Consider the following 16,685-nt stretch of genomic DNA (forward strand, 5'->3'; position numbering starts at 1 on the left):
CTGCCGAAAAAGAGAAAGGTCTGCACACCGCTCAGCTCCCAATGAGCAATTTTATTTTAAACGGCAAAGTTTTTATCCAAAAAGATCCTCCAAAAGGCTTCTTCAAGCCTGAGGATGATGTTTTGGATCGAAACATTCCCCTGTTTGAAATAAAAGTGCTTATTGGGAGCTGAGCAGTGTACATACCTTTCTCTTGTTCTGCACATAATGTGTCTTTCTCATTCATGTCCACCAAATGTTTTTACAAAAGCACAATATGAGTCCAAGACAAATTTCCCCAAGGGGACAGTAAAGTGTATCATATTGTATATTAATAAGAGAGATATTACAAATACAACATAACACCTGCCATCAACATTTAAGTAATTCAGTAAGTAATTACCAAACTCTCATCAGTTATGTAGTATCAACATTTGTTAATCTAGCAATTCTCTGTTGGTGAAGATTTCTAAAATGATATAAATAAATAGGATTAATAAAGAGAAAATATTAATATTTAGACTCAGACATGTTACCTATTCATCTGGACCCGTGGTATATCTAGAAAAATAACTTTGTTTTGAAACTTTTTATGTGCCCAAAGGTAATGTTTGTTCTTCTTGCGCCACAATCCGGCTTAATTTGAACTCATTCATCTTTGCAATCCCTTGGGCCTCAGCCATACACCCACCGAATGTGACTGCATTCAAATCATAGAGAAATCCAAGGGACAGACAGACCCCCACCTTCAAAAACACATTAATTTTATGCTCAGTCAATACCTGACATCAGTTGCCAAAGACATGGGTTTGTTTACCTTTTATGACTTTGCCTCCTGCTTGTGTCCACCCTGCGTGTTGTGATGAAATATTATCTGACATTAAAGTAACTTTGTTCTAATTACCATCTAAGTTAAACAGAGGTTAGGACACAAACAGTAGGACCCAAAAAAAACAATCATCTGGACAACCTGTTCTGTGACCAAACTTCCTCTCACTGTGTCATGAAACAAAACATCCAAACGAGGTGCTCATTGTGTTTCCAGCCACAGAATAAATGAACTTTGCTATCGTTCTAGTTTTATTACATCATGCATGACTGGTCTATATTTGTAATAGGCAAATAAACTGCTGTTATAAACAGATGGCCATTTCAGTAATGCCAGAGTAATGCTCTGCATGTACATAAGACACTAGGTAAAAATACACAAGTTTAACTTTCTAGAAATACACATTTTCCTTCCTCATTTCATGATCCAGAATCTATTGATATTTAGTATTACTGCTATACAAAAGATGGATTTTTTCTATTCTCACGTTTATGAGTTCTGAAGGCAACTTTCCACATCAGTTTCATCATGATTTAGTGGAAAAACATCTCCTACCTGCAGGTCTTAAATTTGGGTTGAAGGTGAGCACTGTAAAACTTTTCTCATTACTTTCTCATTACAGTGAAGGTCAAACATCCAGGCAAAAGAACTTCAAGCACAACACATTTTTTAGTGAATGGGGACTTTTGAAAATCTTCACAAATATATATTTTGATGTGGTAATCAAAAGCAACAAAATGTAATATTTTTTATTCTTGACTTTGCTTTGCTGAGTCCTTCTTGTAATCCTTTTTACCTGGATGTCTGAGAACCTTCACAAGCAAACCTGTTCAGATGGGCCACAAAGAAAGGCCAATAACTTCAATCAGTAATACATTTTGCAATACCAGTTCATGACAAACTTTGCTGTTTTTCTGCATGACCTCACACACCGAGCAGAGGAGGCGAAGGGGAGGTTGGACAGTCGAGGGCCTGTCCTGCCCAGGGCCCAGGAGCCAAAAGGTCCAAAGTGCAGAAAATCAGATGAGGACTGAGAGAGGACACAGATATCAAGAGTAGTGAGTCACTTAAAAGCACTCCAGCAGCTCTCTCTCTCTCTCAGTGGGAAGCATTGATTGAATCAGACCCTCTCAGCCCGAGGACTGCCGAGTGAGCCTGAGGCTACGAGTCTCTGTGAGTATGAATCCGAGGGAAAGACTGTATGACACATCTTGGTTTTACTTCTTAAAATCTGTGGTTTCTGCTTCCTAATAATTTTCAACAAGTTATCGTACTTCAAATGATGAAAAGTAAGACTAGAGGTAACTCTCTGTCTTGACTGCTGGAAAAGTGTTTCTGAGTTTGTACTAAAGGGATCAAACAGGAAAGATCAAAACAAACCATCCTAAGGATCCGATTCTTACCACTTTCATTCATTTTTAGGAACAAAGATCATGAACTAGCTTATATGTTTGTAGGGTTCTGATCAACAGTTCAAAAGCATTTGCTCAGTCGGGAAATAATAATTTAATTAATTGATCATTTTAAAAAGTATGAAATTATGAAAAATAATGATTACAGCTTTGTTTTTTTACCTTCTAATGGGTGATGACACAAACTTTGCCTGTTTCCACTAGTCAAATTAGAACTTTTCTACATTACATGTTATTAGAAAAATAATAGTATTTCTTTGGAAAAGAACTGATTAGTTATTTCATTTATACTAATTACAACACAGCAGTTAAATATAAATCCAGACTGTTATTTACTGATAAAGAGTAAAGAGAGTAAAGTCAGTCAGGCTGGAAATGGACCACAAGTTCACTAGTCAACCTACCTGTAACATTCAAAGGATCATTGCGCAAGAGATTATCGGCACAAAAACACAGGGATTGTCGTTCCATTCTCTGCCATGCCGACGTCCGCGGCAGCACAATGTATAATAAATATCTTCACAAAGCTTATCTGCTATGTTCTACTAAGGAGTGATCAAACAGCAGGGATTGGAAAACCAGGTCACTCTGGGTCTTTCACCCCTCTGTGGAGTTAACCCAATCTCCCTGTCAGACTTCTGTGTATCTGATCTGTAGTGTGTGAACTTCAACAGGGGACAGGGAGGCCAACTTTATTATTTGTTTACAGTAGTGAGATTGGGGTTACAATGATTAGTGATAACACACTTGTAATGGTAAAGCTAAAAGGTTACCATCGTTCAAACCCCTTATCTATATGTTTCTGTATTCAGAGCAGGAAGTAGTGCCCTTTTTTTCTTCTGGGATTCTCTCCTCACTGGGACTGAAGCTCACCGGTCTTATACAATGCTTTGTTGGTTTGAGATAACCTGACAGCAACGGGCCTGCGTGACCTACTGATATGTCTGAATATATTGTTTAAGATTTACTCTAAATCATGACTATCACAAAGGGGAACTACTTAGACTTCCCTCTATGGTTTTGAAGTGTCATCTAACTTTAATGACATCACTTCTCTTTAAGGGCCAATGACCCAGAGTTATTCCTCTCCAGGTTACCTAGTATGGCTTTAGCCAAGATAGCAACCAGGAACTGAGCCATGTGTGGATTCAGATAGATGTAAATAAGGTCAACCAGTTCATCTATGGCTTTTCTGTCTGTATCTGTGTCAAAAACAGACTCCGCAGGTCAGACACAAACCAGGCTGCTTAATAAGGTGATTTTCCCACTGTGACATCAAATGTAGAACTCGTATCAGTTTTTAAATGACACCTTTGACCAGTTTATTGGACAGTTATGTGTGCAAATACAAGGAATAGGACTGGTTTTAAATTACTGCTAATGTACAGTAAAGAAGACATAGGCTTCAAACAAGGACAACAAATTAGACAACGGTAATACAAACTGAAAACTGCTACATACAGGACTCAAAATATATTCAAAAAACTATAAATATATGAATAACACATTATATATGTATGAATAAACACAGCAACCATTGTCAATCAGGCAATGGAGAGTGGTGCAACACATAACCTACTTCATTGTTTTTTTCACAGGATTGTCCACCTGAATCACACTAAACCATGACGACCACTGAGACACCAAATGGACTTTACCACCGGAACGTCAAATCCCATCAAACTGAGGAGATCTCCAGTCATGGTATGTATTGATATAGAATAGCATGACTTGTGTAACTTGGCTGTATTTTGTTCTCATTTTCCTCCATGTGTTTGAAGTCTTTTTTGCAAACCCCTCTGTGTTAATACATATCCATTTCAATATATTCAGTTATTGTTTTGGAAAGCTGATAGCAACAAGAGCATTAACTGTAGAACAGCTCAGAACTCAGGGAATGCGTTCTTAAAAAGCAGATGGGATTTTGTACTATATACTAATCATACAATTTATGATGTTCACTCTGCAGTTGAGGGCCATAATAACTTACATGAAGAAGAGCTAAGGCAGTGGGAGAAACATGCACAGGTGAGCCTTAATCTTTTTCATTGCCATTAACACGTCTGACAGATCCTCTGTTCTTCTGAATCTACTCAGTCTGAGTCCTTCTGAGACGAAACACAGATGTTAAGGCTGTGACGAGTAATATATAATGTGAAGTCGTTTTTTTAAAGTTTATAAAACATGGATTGCTACGATGTAGAGAATGGGGTGAGTACAGAAAGCTGTAAACAAATGTTTTTTTTTATTATTATTATTTTTGTCTTGTGTGTCCCCCTGCAGAAGGTGAAACTGGAAGTCCTGGAGCAGGTCCAGGATCAGCTCAGTCACATACTGGACAAAGCTCTGAATGAGTCCGTTCAGCCTTTCACACAAAGTCAACCAAAAACAAATGGAAAGACGACCAAAAAACCTGATTCCAGGTGAGGAGCAGGAGAGGACATCCTCAAGTGAAACTGTGTTAGATATATGCTTGCTTTGATATATTTCTCTTGGAGATGTGTATATAAGTTCAATAAAATGTGCTTGTTTCCCTTTTCTGTGTCCTTTGGTTTTAGAGCTCAGAGAATGGATGACGGCAAAGTGTTTATGGACAGGCCGTCACTGTTGGAGTGAGTATGAAGGACTGGAAGTCTATTTCTAATTTAGAGAAGAAGAAAAAAGCAAGGAGCAGACCAGTGTGAACTTTAATAACTTACAATGATTGTCAGTATTGAAACATCTGCCAATTATTTTGTTGAGTAATGACTCATTCAATGAAACTTGGTAAATAGTGAGACTCACTAATCACAATTTTCTGAAGTGTAGGGTTACATCCTGAAATATGTCGACTTGTCAAACCAGCAGATAAAAAAAAACAAATATTGAATTTAGACTTAACTAACAGAAAAACTGAAAACATTAATCGCTTCTGTGCAACAAATGTTTGAGAACTAAGGATAAACATACCTGGTATATTGAAGAAGAGTTATGCAGCTTGTTAAGACTGACATAGAGACCCTGCAGAGAGCAATAGTTATTGTATAAGCATACTTATGGGCATGTTTGTGTGTTTACTGGTGAATAAACCTCTTGAGTTTAAATAAATACAATAAAGAGAGACATTTTAATGACAGTATGTTTTTACAGATTTGTTTTTTTATCTCTGTCTTTCTTCTTCTCCACCAGTGAACTTTTTGAGATCAGCCACATCAGGACCATCTACCACATGTTCATAGCCGTCCTGCTCATATTCTGCCTGAGCACTCTAGCAGTTGATTACATTGACGAGGGCAGGTCAGTTTCATGTGAAGGTGTGTGTGTGTGTGTGTGTGTGTGTGTGTGTGTGTGTGTGTGTGTGTGTGTGTGGAGGCATGTGTGTTTTTAACACACTGATGTGTATCAAACTCCATGACCCTGAACAGCATCTAATTACCCCGAAGGCTTTAAAAAACGTCTTCCTCAATACTTATCGTCTTTTTATTCTGCTCACTGTGTCCCTTCCTCCTTCTCCGCCTGCCTCTCTGCTCATCTGGCAGCACACAGATAGAGCAATCAATCCCTCTGAGTATTTCATCTGCTGCTTTGGGCAGCTCTGTAATGATTTGGTTGCTGTTCACAGTCGCCGGATTGTGAGTTTAATTCTTATTTTTCCCACTGGAGTGAGCGTCAGCGGATCACTCACTCCACTGTGTGCAAGTTATTTGAAACATTCACATTGATTTTAATACGACTAAATTAATATAATAAAATATAATAAAATCACACTTCCAAGTGTACCGTGTTGAATCATAGAGGTGCTTTGACATGCTGCAATGATTGGGTGTTAAAAATCCATTATTATTATCACCAGAGGCGTCTATTTCGGAAATTGGGGGAAAAATCTGAAACGTATTTAAATATGCCGGCTGTTTATTAAAACCATTCATGTTTGAAATCATTACCATTTTACTCAATAACCCAGTTTAAAGCAATAAAACAGACCCTTGTGGCAAATAGAGTGCACCAACATGTCGACTGTTATAATACTTTCTTTTTTTTTTTACATATGCACTCTCAGGTTGGTCCTGGAGTTTGACATGCTGTTCTTCGCCTTTGGGAAGCTGCAGACAGTCGCCCTGGCCTGGTTTGTGATGTTTGTCTACTCCCTGTTTGTCCCCTACTGCTCCCTGGTGCTCTGGGGGTCTATGTACCACAGATTCCCCTCTAAGTTGGGTCTGTCCCTCAGCATGGGCCTGGTCCTGTCTGCAGTGCAGTACTGCGCACTGGGACATTTTCCCATCCATGTGGTTGTACACCACCAGCTGCCACCGGCTTCACGGTTCATTGTGATACTGGAGCAGGTGAGTTTCAGAGGAAATGATCATCCACATGATTGACTTACTGATGCACTTTCACAACACTATTATAATTAAATAACATATATATTTGGCAATATTTTGGGAATGTAGCCCACAAATTGTTTTGATCAATTAATAAACCAAATCTTAATTTGTATCACTGTAGCATACTAAAAATTTTATCTTTCAACTTAAAGATATCTTGCTGAAGATTTTTCTTCCCAAATTTAGTGCATTTTGAGGAATTCCCGATTTATGTTAATTTTGGGGCCGCCTGGTAATATTTCTTATCTCTTCACAAATAGAAATGTCTTATCTCTTCACTCTATAGAAATGTTTATGTCCAATCTTTTGTTCATCTTCTAGCTCATCGTCTAGTTTGCTTTGTTAGATCACACAGAGGCATCAGAGTTACATTAAGATGGTTTTGTGACAAGTTAAAACCTCACTGCAGGTTTAAGGAGTCCGTAAATAACAAATTATTTTGGTCATGTGGTTCAATTATAACATGAATGAGGTTCAGTGTAAAAAATTGGGTTGTCACGTCATTTAAAGGTTGTTTTGAGTTCCACACAGCATCCTTTAAAAACAGTATCATCAAAGTCTTTTTATTCCAACTTTAAATTGCTGCTCAGCAAAAACAAAAATATCCAATGGAATAATTCACATGCACAAACATTTTTATTAGGAAGGAGCTGTTCTCTAAAAATCATAAACTGTAGATAACATGAAATCATACATGTTGGTAAGCAGCATCACAAATGCAGCCCTTCCTGTCCACCAGCAGCTGTAAAGCTTGCTGAGCAGAGATTGGAGACTTCCTGCTGGAAAAGCGCCAAAGGGACGGTAGATATCAGTGTAGCCAACATCTGAACTTCATGGACCCACACTGCACACTGTAATACCTCCTCATCCCATTTATTACTCAGGCCATGGTCTCCCAAAATCGTCTTAGTGCTAAAATCAGTTTAGCGCCATTCAATGGAGTGAGATAATCCCAATGCTTTGATGCTTTTGGGAAACCAGTCCCTAGTCCTCAATTGACTTCCATCAAATCCAGCTGTTTTATATTCTCATGCTGTACATACATTGTACAATGATGTTTTTTTATTTCCTCAAAAAGCCATCAGTTCCTGCTGCACAGTATACAGATTGTTGACATGTCACGTCTGAACCACAGTTTTAACACGCTAAATTGATAAACCACTCCTCCAATTATTTTTCTGATACATACCTAATAGTTCCCTTTAGCTGTGCTTCCTCTTCACTAATGACAGAAGAACAGATAAATATCTGAATCATAAATCACACTGTCAATAAACATAGAAATGTGAGATTGAGGCCACAACGATGTAGGATGTCCACTTCAGGCCCGTTGTAAACTCATGCAGTAAACATGGACAATAGAGAAGTTGTTACATTGATGCATTATGCTTCACATCACATAATAACTGTGTCTGTGCCCTCAGATTCGATTCCTGATGAAGAGCTACTCGTTCATAAGAGAAACGGCCCCTGTTGTTATGAAGAATCCAACGAAGGAAGGTACAGTACAGTATTGATGTCAGCTGTATTTACTCCTCAGGCAGCATCGTTACTCACTGTGACATTCACAGACACAGAGAAAAATGGCTTAAACAGAACTCAGCAGGCTTTCAGCTAATGATTCATGCTGAAGTTAAAGCTAACAATGGATACACCCACATACAATAAAGAAACTCAAGTATGTGCAACCCACTGAGATCCTATTGTTGAAGCCTGTTAGTGGTGAAGAATGTGTCTCCTTTTTACTCAATCACGGCAGTACAGTAAGAATAAAAGTCTACTCTACCATGGTTTGAAAGTTTCTCTGTAAAAGAGTAGCATATAAGACACTGAAGTGCAATAATTATTCTGGGAAAAAGATTAGAGGCATTAAGGCAGATAGATAGATCTCACCATTAATACAATATTAAGGCCATTTGTTCCCTTCACTAAGATAAGGTTGTGCATCAGAATCACAAATGAGAAAGTTGACAGCTGATGTCAGCGCACATAACTAATCAAGAAAAATGTTATATTTAAGCTAATGTCAGAACCACAGACCTGCACATTTGACTGCTGAAAGCTCTGTCACTGACATGTTTCAGAACTTACTCACATTTTGTTTGCTTTTCAGGAGAAAGTCCCAGATTCCCGACATTTTCCAGCTATCTTTACTTCCTCTTCTGTCCAACCCTTATCTACAGGGAATCCTACCCTCGGTAAGAAGCCATCTGACCTCTATCCTTTTAGCTTATGCCTTGTTAACTGGTCTTACTAAAATTACCTACAGACATGTGAGTGAGTGGACATGTAACGACATGTATATTGTATGACAGCAATCTAGTATAATTTTGCATTTATTGCATCCCCTTAACATGTAGGAATGCAAATTATCATTTAAAGTAAAACCTTTTTGATCTGTCGCTGTGGTAATATTACATATATTGTGGTTAACATTAGTTAATTGGTAATACAATGAGTCCTTCCAAAGCCCTTATTGACATTTGTATTTGTCAATTAAAAAGTTGTGATAGTTTGAATAAAAGCATAATACACAACATTATTGTTAGATTTGGAGACTTTTTAACAATCCATAGACTGACAGACTAAGATTCTGAAGCCTTGTAGTCTAAGATATTTGTTTATTATAGTTGTTTATTGGGTTTAACTGTCTTAATATGTTATTGGTAAACCTCTACTCACCTTTGTGAGTGTCACTTTAATAGTATTGACTCATTAGAAGTTACTTAGTAACTGTAAATATTGGATTTAGAGCAGGAACAAAGCCCTAGTGTTTATGAATATTTCATGGGGTGAAAATTTCTGATGTAAGGAGAATCTTTTTGTGCCCATACAACATCATACCTTGTGTAAAAGCCCATTTTATATCTTACAACCGCTTACAACATAGATTTATAACATAGTGTTATGCCACATTACATGTTTTGACCTACATTTTGCTCAATCATACTATGGAGGATTAGAGCCATGTTTTTTCTTTAAATTTCAAGTTTAATCTTGTAAATTAATGAGTTCGAGACCAACCTGCACGAAAATGATGAAAGTAGAGCTCTTTAAGTCTTTAAAGAATAAAAGAATAAAGTCGTTATTTGAGTTTATATCAGAAGAGCAGCAGCATCCTGTTCTCAAATGACAAACATGGAGCATCTTGTCCTAAAGGTTTCACTAATAACGAAACAGGCTGCATCCTTGTGTAGTCGGTAAAAACAGTTCAAGAGAAGTTTTCACTTCAATTTGCAAGACCTTGTTTATCTGTAAAATGATGAACAGGACACAAAGTGGCTCTGCACATGAGACACTTTAACAAGGCAGACCGATAACAGACACAAATAGTTGCGTTGGGGCTGAATTTATGCAGATATGAAACTACACATGCTTTTGGCACATCATCATCTTCACATTGTCATAAAATAAGAAAACATGGCTTTTCCGAAGAAAGAACCACACTGACTTGGAGGAAGTTGTCTGCAGAGGAAAATACTTTAAGAGTTCTACTTTCATCATTTTCGCGCAGGCTGGTCTGGAACTCATTAATTTACAAGATTATTCTTGTAAATTTACGATTTTATTCTCGTAAATTTACGACTTTAATCTCGAAATAAAAAAGTAAAAAAAGTTTTAATGTGGCCCTAATCCTCCATCGTACAATCAAAAGTGTTCATATGTGAATTAAAATATCTTGCCTTTTTTTCACAGGAACAACCACATTAGATGGAAGTATGTTGGCGTCACACTTGGAATGGTAAGAGGACGTTTTAATTTTGGGCGTTGAGTTCATTTTCGTTTCACTTATCACCAAGTTGGAATAGACTGTCTTTATAGGTGAACTGATTTAGATAAGATCTGACTGAGTAGTTATTACATACTGTTGCACTTTTGGTATGGCACGATAAAAAACCGCAATCATAAACTAGAGTTGCTTTTTTTATCTTTGACATCTAACATAACGACTATCTCCAGCTCTTTACCGCTGAATCCAAAGCATGCTTTAAATCTTTTTCCCCGCTCAAAGGTCCCATCATAACTTTGATTTACATTTAAACACGTTATTTGCAGATCTTGGGATGTCTTTTTTACGGCTACTTCATCCTGGTCCGCCTGTGTATTCCTGTCTTCAGACCTGCGACCAATCAGCCTTTTAGTAAAAGGACGATGGTTCTGGCTGTGTTCCACTCAATATTACCAGGTATTGTACTTCAAACTCTATGCCTTGTATTCACCCCCTCTTCTGTATGCGTGCGTGGAAGAGAAGACCCAGGGAAATATTATAAGGAAGTCACTTGTACAACAAACACATAAATTAAAGGTCATCTATAATCGATCTGTAACATCACATCTGCTAACAACCTTTATGATCTCATATCTTTATAAGTCAGCGCTGGTTGATATCACTTAATATAGAACCAGAGAAGAGTCTCTTGTGTTTTCATATTCAGTGATAAGATTAAAGATGTTGTTATGCAATCAGACACAGGTATCAAAGACTGGCTTTTTCATTACGCCATTTAATTGAATAGCTTACAGAGTAAGTGCTGATATCAGAGCCTCAGTGTCAAGATGCATTTCTTATGAGAAGGCTGGGAGCAGTGCCCAGAATAAAAGTGATCCTAATAAACCCTCTTTGTCTGACTCTGTCTGCCTGTCTGTCTCTCTCCCTCTCTCTCAGGTATAATGCTCCTGCTGTTGTGTTTCTTCGCCTTCTTGCACTGCTGGCTCAACCTCTTCGGGGAGCTGCTGCGTTTTGCTGACAGGATGTTCTACAAGGTGTGTGAAACGATCTGTGTGGCCTTACCTCTCCTGTGATCATCACATTGTCTTCAGATTGAGTTGCTTTTCCACATGAAAAAACAATTACAAATGCCAAGTGGCCTGAGATTCTGTTGACACAATTTGCTGTTGAACAAAAGAACGAGTATACCAGCTTAATCTTATCGGTGGCGTCTTTCGTTTTTTTTATTAGCTAATTTTTTATTAGCCACTTTGCTAATGTTCATGTTTAAACATGTGTTTGACTTTAAGAATGGAGAGTTATAAACTGGAATACCAAAGAAACTACCGCACCTAATCTAACACCTTCTCCAGAAACACCTCAAATTGAATTTATTACATTTATGTGTGTAAAAACAAAAACAAACAAGTACAATCTGTTTATCTAACTTTGAAACTTGGGAGAGAGCTATAGGCTAGCTTCTTTTCCTGCCTATCACCTTTATGCTAGGCTAAGATAATCATCACCTGGCTGCAGTTCAAAGCTTAACGCAGAGATGTGAGAGTGATATCAATCTTCTCTAATTGAATTTATAAGGAAAAGCAAAAGTAAATTTTCAAATATGTTGACATCCTTTTAAGAAGTAAACAACAATCTGGGGGCGCCGGTAGCGTTATGGTTAGTGTGCACAAATCTGACCTTTGGCTTCTTACCCACATGTCATTCCCCACTTTCTCTCTCTCCCTGATTTCTCACTTTAACCACTGTTGAAACTCTAAATAGAGGCATAAAAAGCCCCAAAATAAACCTTTAAAAAACGTTATATCAGGTTTGCAGTCAAAATCAAAGTAGTATGTTCAAGCTCTTAGCTTTGTTTATTTATTTACAGTAAAGTGATATAGTTGCCACATAATTTATCGAAATTTGCATTATTTCATCTCTATCAATGTTTTTTTTTTTTTTTTACTGATTTAAGAATGTGCAGCTAAAACCACTCTGTCAGACTGTGACATTTCCTGCGTTCTCACACCATGAAGGCTTTCGCTTTAACTTCTGTGCTTGTTATTATAACTGTAGAAATGTAAATTAGATGTTCTTTAAAAGTCTACCTCTGAGTTTAAATCAATTGCATGCCACCAGCAGCTCAAACTCTGATATTGATTTTGGGGTTTTAAGGCGATATCTAATTAAGTATCAAAACAAGATCATTCAGTTTTGGGTTTGTTGACAGCCTTTCCTTTCCTTTTCTTTGTTCCACACTCATTTTAACACTCTGATTCTCCAGGACTGGTGGAACTCTACATCTTTCGCCAACTATTACCGTACCTGGAACGTGGTCGTTCATGACTGGCTCTATTATTATGGATACAGGGACTTCCTCTTGGTGAGAAAAACTCAACTAAAATAATGCATAAAAACAGTTCAATAATATTTGAAAAAAACTAGAATAATCTGTATTTCCAAAGAAGCGTGCCACACTATGAAGTGCAAAAAGAAGTTTAACACTCGTCCTGTAATTCTTGTAAACAAATTCCTCTGAACCAGCCTGACCCGTGAACTTTGAGCCAAACCCCACACTGTTTACTCTGTCTCTGATCCCTGCAGCTGTCGAAAAGGAAATGCAGAACAGCTGCCATGCTCTCCGTGTTCATCGTCTCTGCTGTCGTCCACGAGTACGCCTTGACCATGGGCTTCGGCTTCTTCTATCCTGTCATGTTCTGTCTCTTTGCTGTCTTTGGAGGTGATTTAAATTCTCATTTTCTAGAGGACAATTTCACTACTTTATTAACAGAAACACTTGGTATCATCTTGTGCTCTAACCGGGCTGCTGAAAAACATTTAATAAATAAAAGTTTGAATAAGTACTGGGGGGGAAAAAAGAAAAAGAGAGAGAGAAAGGGAGAAATACTTCAAGTCTCCAACACCTCATTACTGTACTAAAGCTGAAGCTCTGTATCTGAATTGCTTGTTAAAATATGTAAATGTCCCCTTCCACACTCTGGACTCTGGCTTCAAGTTAAGATCTGTAATTATTCACGCTCACACACATTTAGTAGCTGTTTTCAGAGGACAACTCTCATTATATTTATAGAAAGTACTTGTACATTATGTCCTCTCCCCTGGGACTCAATAAGTAGTTATCTGACAGAACCTTTTACTTCCTGCTCTTATTGTCTGTCACTGTTCCCACTACCTGCAGTAACACAAATACGACACGGCTGCAGTCAGACTATGAAAACAAAACAAATAGCAACTTTTTCCTTTTTTTTCTTAGTGGTCTTCAACTTCACCATGAATGACAAGCGGCAGAGCCCTGTGTTCAACGTCATCATGTGGGCGTGTCTCTTCCTGGGTCAGGGTGTGCAGGTGTGTCTGTACTGCCAAGAGTGGTACGCACAGATACACTGCCCTCGGACAGGGGTATGTACTCCACCTACATTCAGCTGGTTCTGATCTGATGATCTGCAGATGTTTTTTTTTTTTTTATTTCTTTATATGTCGATGGTTTTACATTATTTCTCTAGGATAATAAACCTGCAGGTACTGTTGGGATGTTAGTCAGGCCTTCAAGCAGTATTGTAAATGTGTGTATTGTATTTAAAGCATTTAAATACAGATATTACTATATTTTTTAAAGTTATTAAAAAGTGGGTCAGGACATGATTTCTGTTTGTTTTCTTGGCTTCATCTGAGACAGAAGCAGCGAAGTGTCCAAGTAACAATTGATGAAAAACCTGACATCAGTCTTTTTTGGCAGAAAATATTGATAAATAATTGACGACACTGTGGGAGGGGTACTATGCAGTTTGAAGGCTTAAATGTATTAGAGGATTACAGAAAATGTTCTTCAGGAAAAAAAAAACTACCGCTACAGTAACAGATCCCGTGTGACTTCATGTGTGATGATGTCCAACTCTAACAGCAGAATGATCTAATTAGATGGCGATTTGACACTCATTTCAAACAAGGGTCAAACAGAAAATTTGCTAGCTGGTGAAATATAACTTGATATACACAGAACAGAAATGACTCAAATACAGAGAGACAACTCATAGAAACACAATTCTTAGGTACTTAGCCAGACTGGTACTTGAGTACTTGGATGTCGAATGTCAAACACAGATCAATCTCACTAACTCCTTTCACTTGTTCATCATCCTGGCTTTGTGGTCTATTCTTATCTCCAGTCATTTATGAGCATCTGTTACCACACACATTCATGCATACATGTCGTAACACAAATCTAGTGCTTACACAGGTCCTTAAAGAGATAACACACCTAACTCCCACACATTTAGGCACATAAAAGAGTGACATGTCAAATAATGGATTTTTGTAAAAACTCTGGCATGTTTTTAACCCTTAAAGATCCTCCTCCATAGCTCAAGTGTTCAATGTAGTCACAGGGATTTGTGTGACAGCTGGGCACAGATGTACTTAACATACTTATTCCACTACAAACAACTCCCAGCTAAAGCCACACACACACACGCACGCACGCACGCACGCACGCACGCGCACACACACACACACACACACACACACACACACACACACACACACACACACACACACACACACACACACACACACACACACACACACACACAGTGGCTTAACACAGATAACTGTTATCTATAAATAGAAATGACATCATTAAAATGAATGAGATTATCACATGATAATGAAATGACATTAAATCATACAGATTAAATTATAAAAAAAATAATACTAGAAGCATGAGCCCTGTGTGAATATTTTAACTCTTTGACTCTTCCTCAACAGAATAGTTTCCTGGAGTTGGTGACACCTCGATCCTGGTCCTGCAGCTACCAGAGATGAAGCTGCCTTTGTTCTGGCCCAGAGTTATAAGTAATGTCAGGATGGAGGATTTTAAATCATGATGGACTGAAAATGGACCAGAGAGCGACAAAGAACTACTTGTACATAAATAAGGTTTTCTGTTTTTAGTGTGTAATGACTCTTTGGGTCACTTTACTCCTTGTGTTGTTATTAAGTTGTCCTTGTGTCGCTGATTTATAACTTTTGTAATGTTTTAACTTTTTATATGTACCAGTATTATATACTGTTTATTTCAGGTGGTGTGAAAATGTTCCTGAAATTATATATTGTTTACCAAGTAGTGAAAGAATATCATACTGTAAAAAAAATATTGCACAGGAATCAGTAGATAGCATGTATATACTTTGTTAAGTGATAATTTAAAATAATGTGTTTGGTGAGTACTGATAGATCTGTAATGGAGATTAGATTGGATGTAAACCAAATTCTTGACCTTCGCGCACAGCCAATGCAAGCTTATTACCTCGTTACCAGTCGTCATGCTAAGCGAGGGTAGCAGCCTCTCGGCTCATATGAAATAAAAGATATGGGGAAATTTATAAACATTTTCCAGACTTTTTTGTATTTTCTTTACCTCCCTGGATGTAAATCATTAAATGAGTAAATGTATTTAAATTGTGATATATGGTCTAAAGAACTTGTATTATAAAGTTAGACATGTCTACAAAACCTGAGACAGAAGTTTTATTTTCACCCCATATCACGCATGTTTTTATTTGGAATCTGTTCAAACTTGTTGCAAACATTGCACAGTGAGTGTGTGTTGCTCGTTTAATCCTGCCTTGGTTAATGTTCAGGTGGCAGGGATTGGTCAGAAGCGCAAGTACCAACCAGCCACAGGCAGCAGCTTCTTATCAGTGTTTCACAAAGCCTGTGTTTGTCTGCCTGCCACCTCTGAAGTCATACATACAGGAAGAAGAGGATTAACATTTGCATTAGTGATGTAACGTGCTGTCAACTGATATACTGTAATACCACAGGAGCTCAGAGAGGCACAGCAAGGGCAGACAGTATCAATAGTAGAATTAAACATATTTCTGCCTAGTCAACTCTTTCAGTTTTATACACGAGTCAGAAGCAATGGGCTGTCATATTTTATGTCTTAGATGGATTGGATTGTGAAGTGCAGCCTTAAATGAGACGACTCAATCCTCTCCACAGAGCTGAATCTCAAATGAAGAAGTTGCTGCTTGAATCAAAGAATTGTAAAATTATATGATCAAATGATAACACTTAATAATTATAACAATAACATAATACCCCCTAAATAAGGCAGAACTTAACCACTACAGGAGACAAAGGTTAAGGATGACATAAGTCACAGCATCATGCTGATTCCCTTACATTTTTACTTTTGTGTTGGAATAAAATGTTGTTTTTCATTTGGAGGCAATGTTTCTGGCCAATAGAAAGACAGGATTCACTCTCCTTTATTTCTGGTTTCAGGATTATGAGAGAATATTTAGTCTTTAAATTAAACCAGTTTGCTCAGTAAAAACAGTCCAACTTAGTGTGTGTGCTGTTTTTTT

The 16,685-nt window shown here is 37.7% G+C and overlaps 1 protein-coding gene across 2 annotated transcripts; it reads left to right on the plus strand.

Annotated features, from left to right (window-relative positions):
- Positions 1–1,793: 1,793 nt before the first annotated feature.
- On the plus strand, positions 1,794–15,830 carry soat2 (sterol O-acyltransferase 2). 2 transcript variants are annotated; one of them, XM_020636808.3, is made up of 16 exons: positions 1,799–1,981; positions 3,819–3,924; positions 4,190–4,248; positions 4,504–4,643; positions 4,779–4,832; positions 5,389–5,496; positions 6,260–6,542; positions 8,009–8,084; positions 8,698–8,782; positions 10,281–10,326; positions 10,641–10,770; positions 11,251–11,348; positions 12,578–12,676; positions 12,898–13,033; positions 13,568–13,713; positions 15,079–15,830. In XM_020636808.3, exons 2-16 carry the CDS (start codon positions 3,846–3,848, stop codon positions 15,133–15,135), a joined length of 1,596 nt encoding a protein of 531 aa, XP_020492464.2. In that variant the 5' UTR covers positions 1,799–1,981; positions 3,819–3,845; the 3' UTR covers positions 15,136–15,830. The 2 variants fall into 2 exon arrangements, with proteins under 2 accessions (XP_065810749.1, XP_020492464.2); XM_065954677.1 differs by lacking the exon at positions 4,190–4,248 and having other exon boundaries at positions 1,794–1,981.
- Positions 15,831–16,685: the final 855 nt, after the last annotated feature.

This window comes from Labrus bergylta, chromosome 5 (genome assembly GCF_963930695.1).
Source record: "Labrus bergylta chromosome 5, fLabBer1.1, whole genome shotgun sequence".
NCBI classification, from domain to species: domain Eukaryota; kingdom Metazoa; phylum Chordata; class Actinopteri; order Labriformes; family Labridae; genus Labrus; species Labrus bergylta.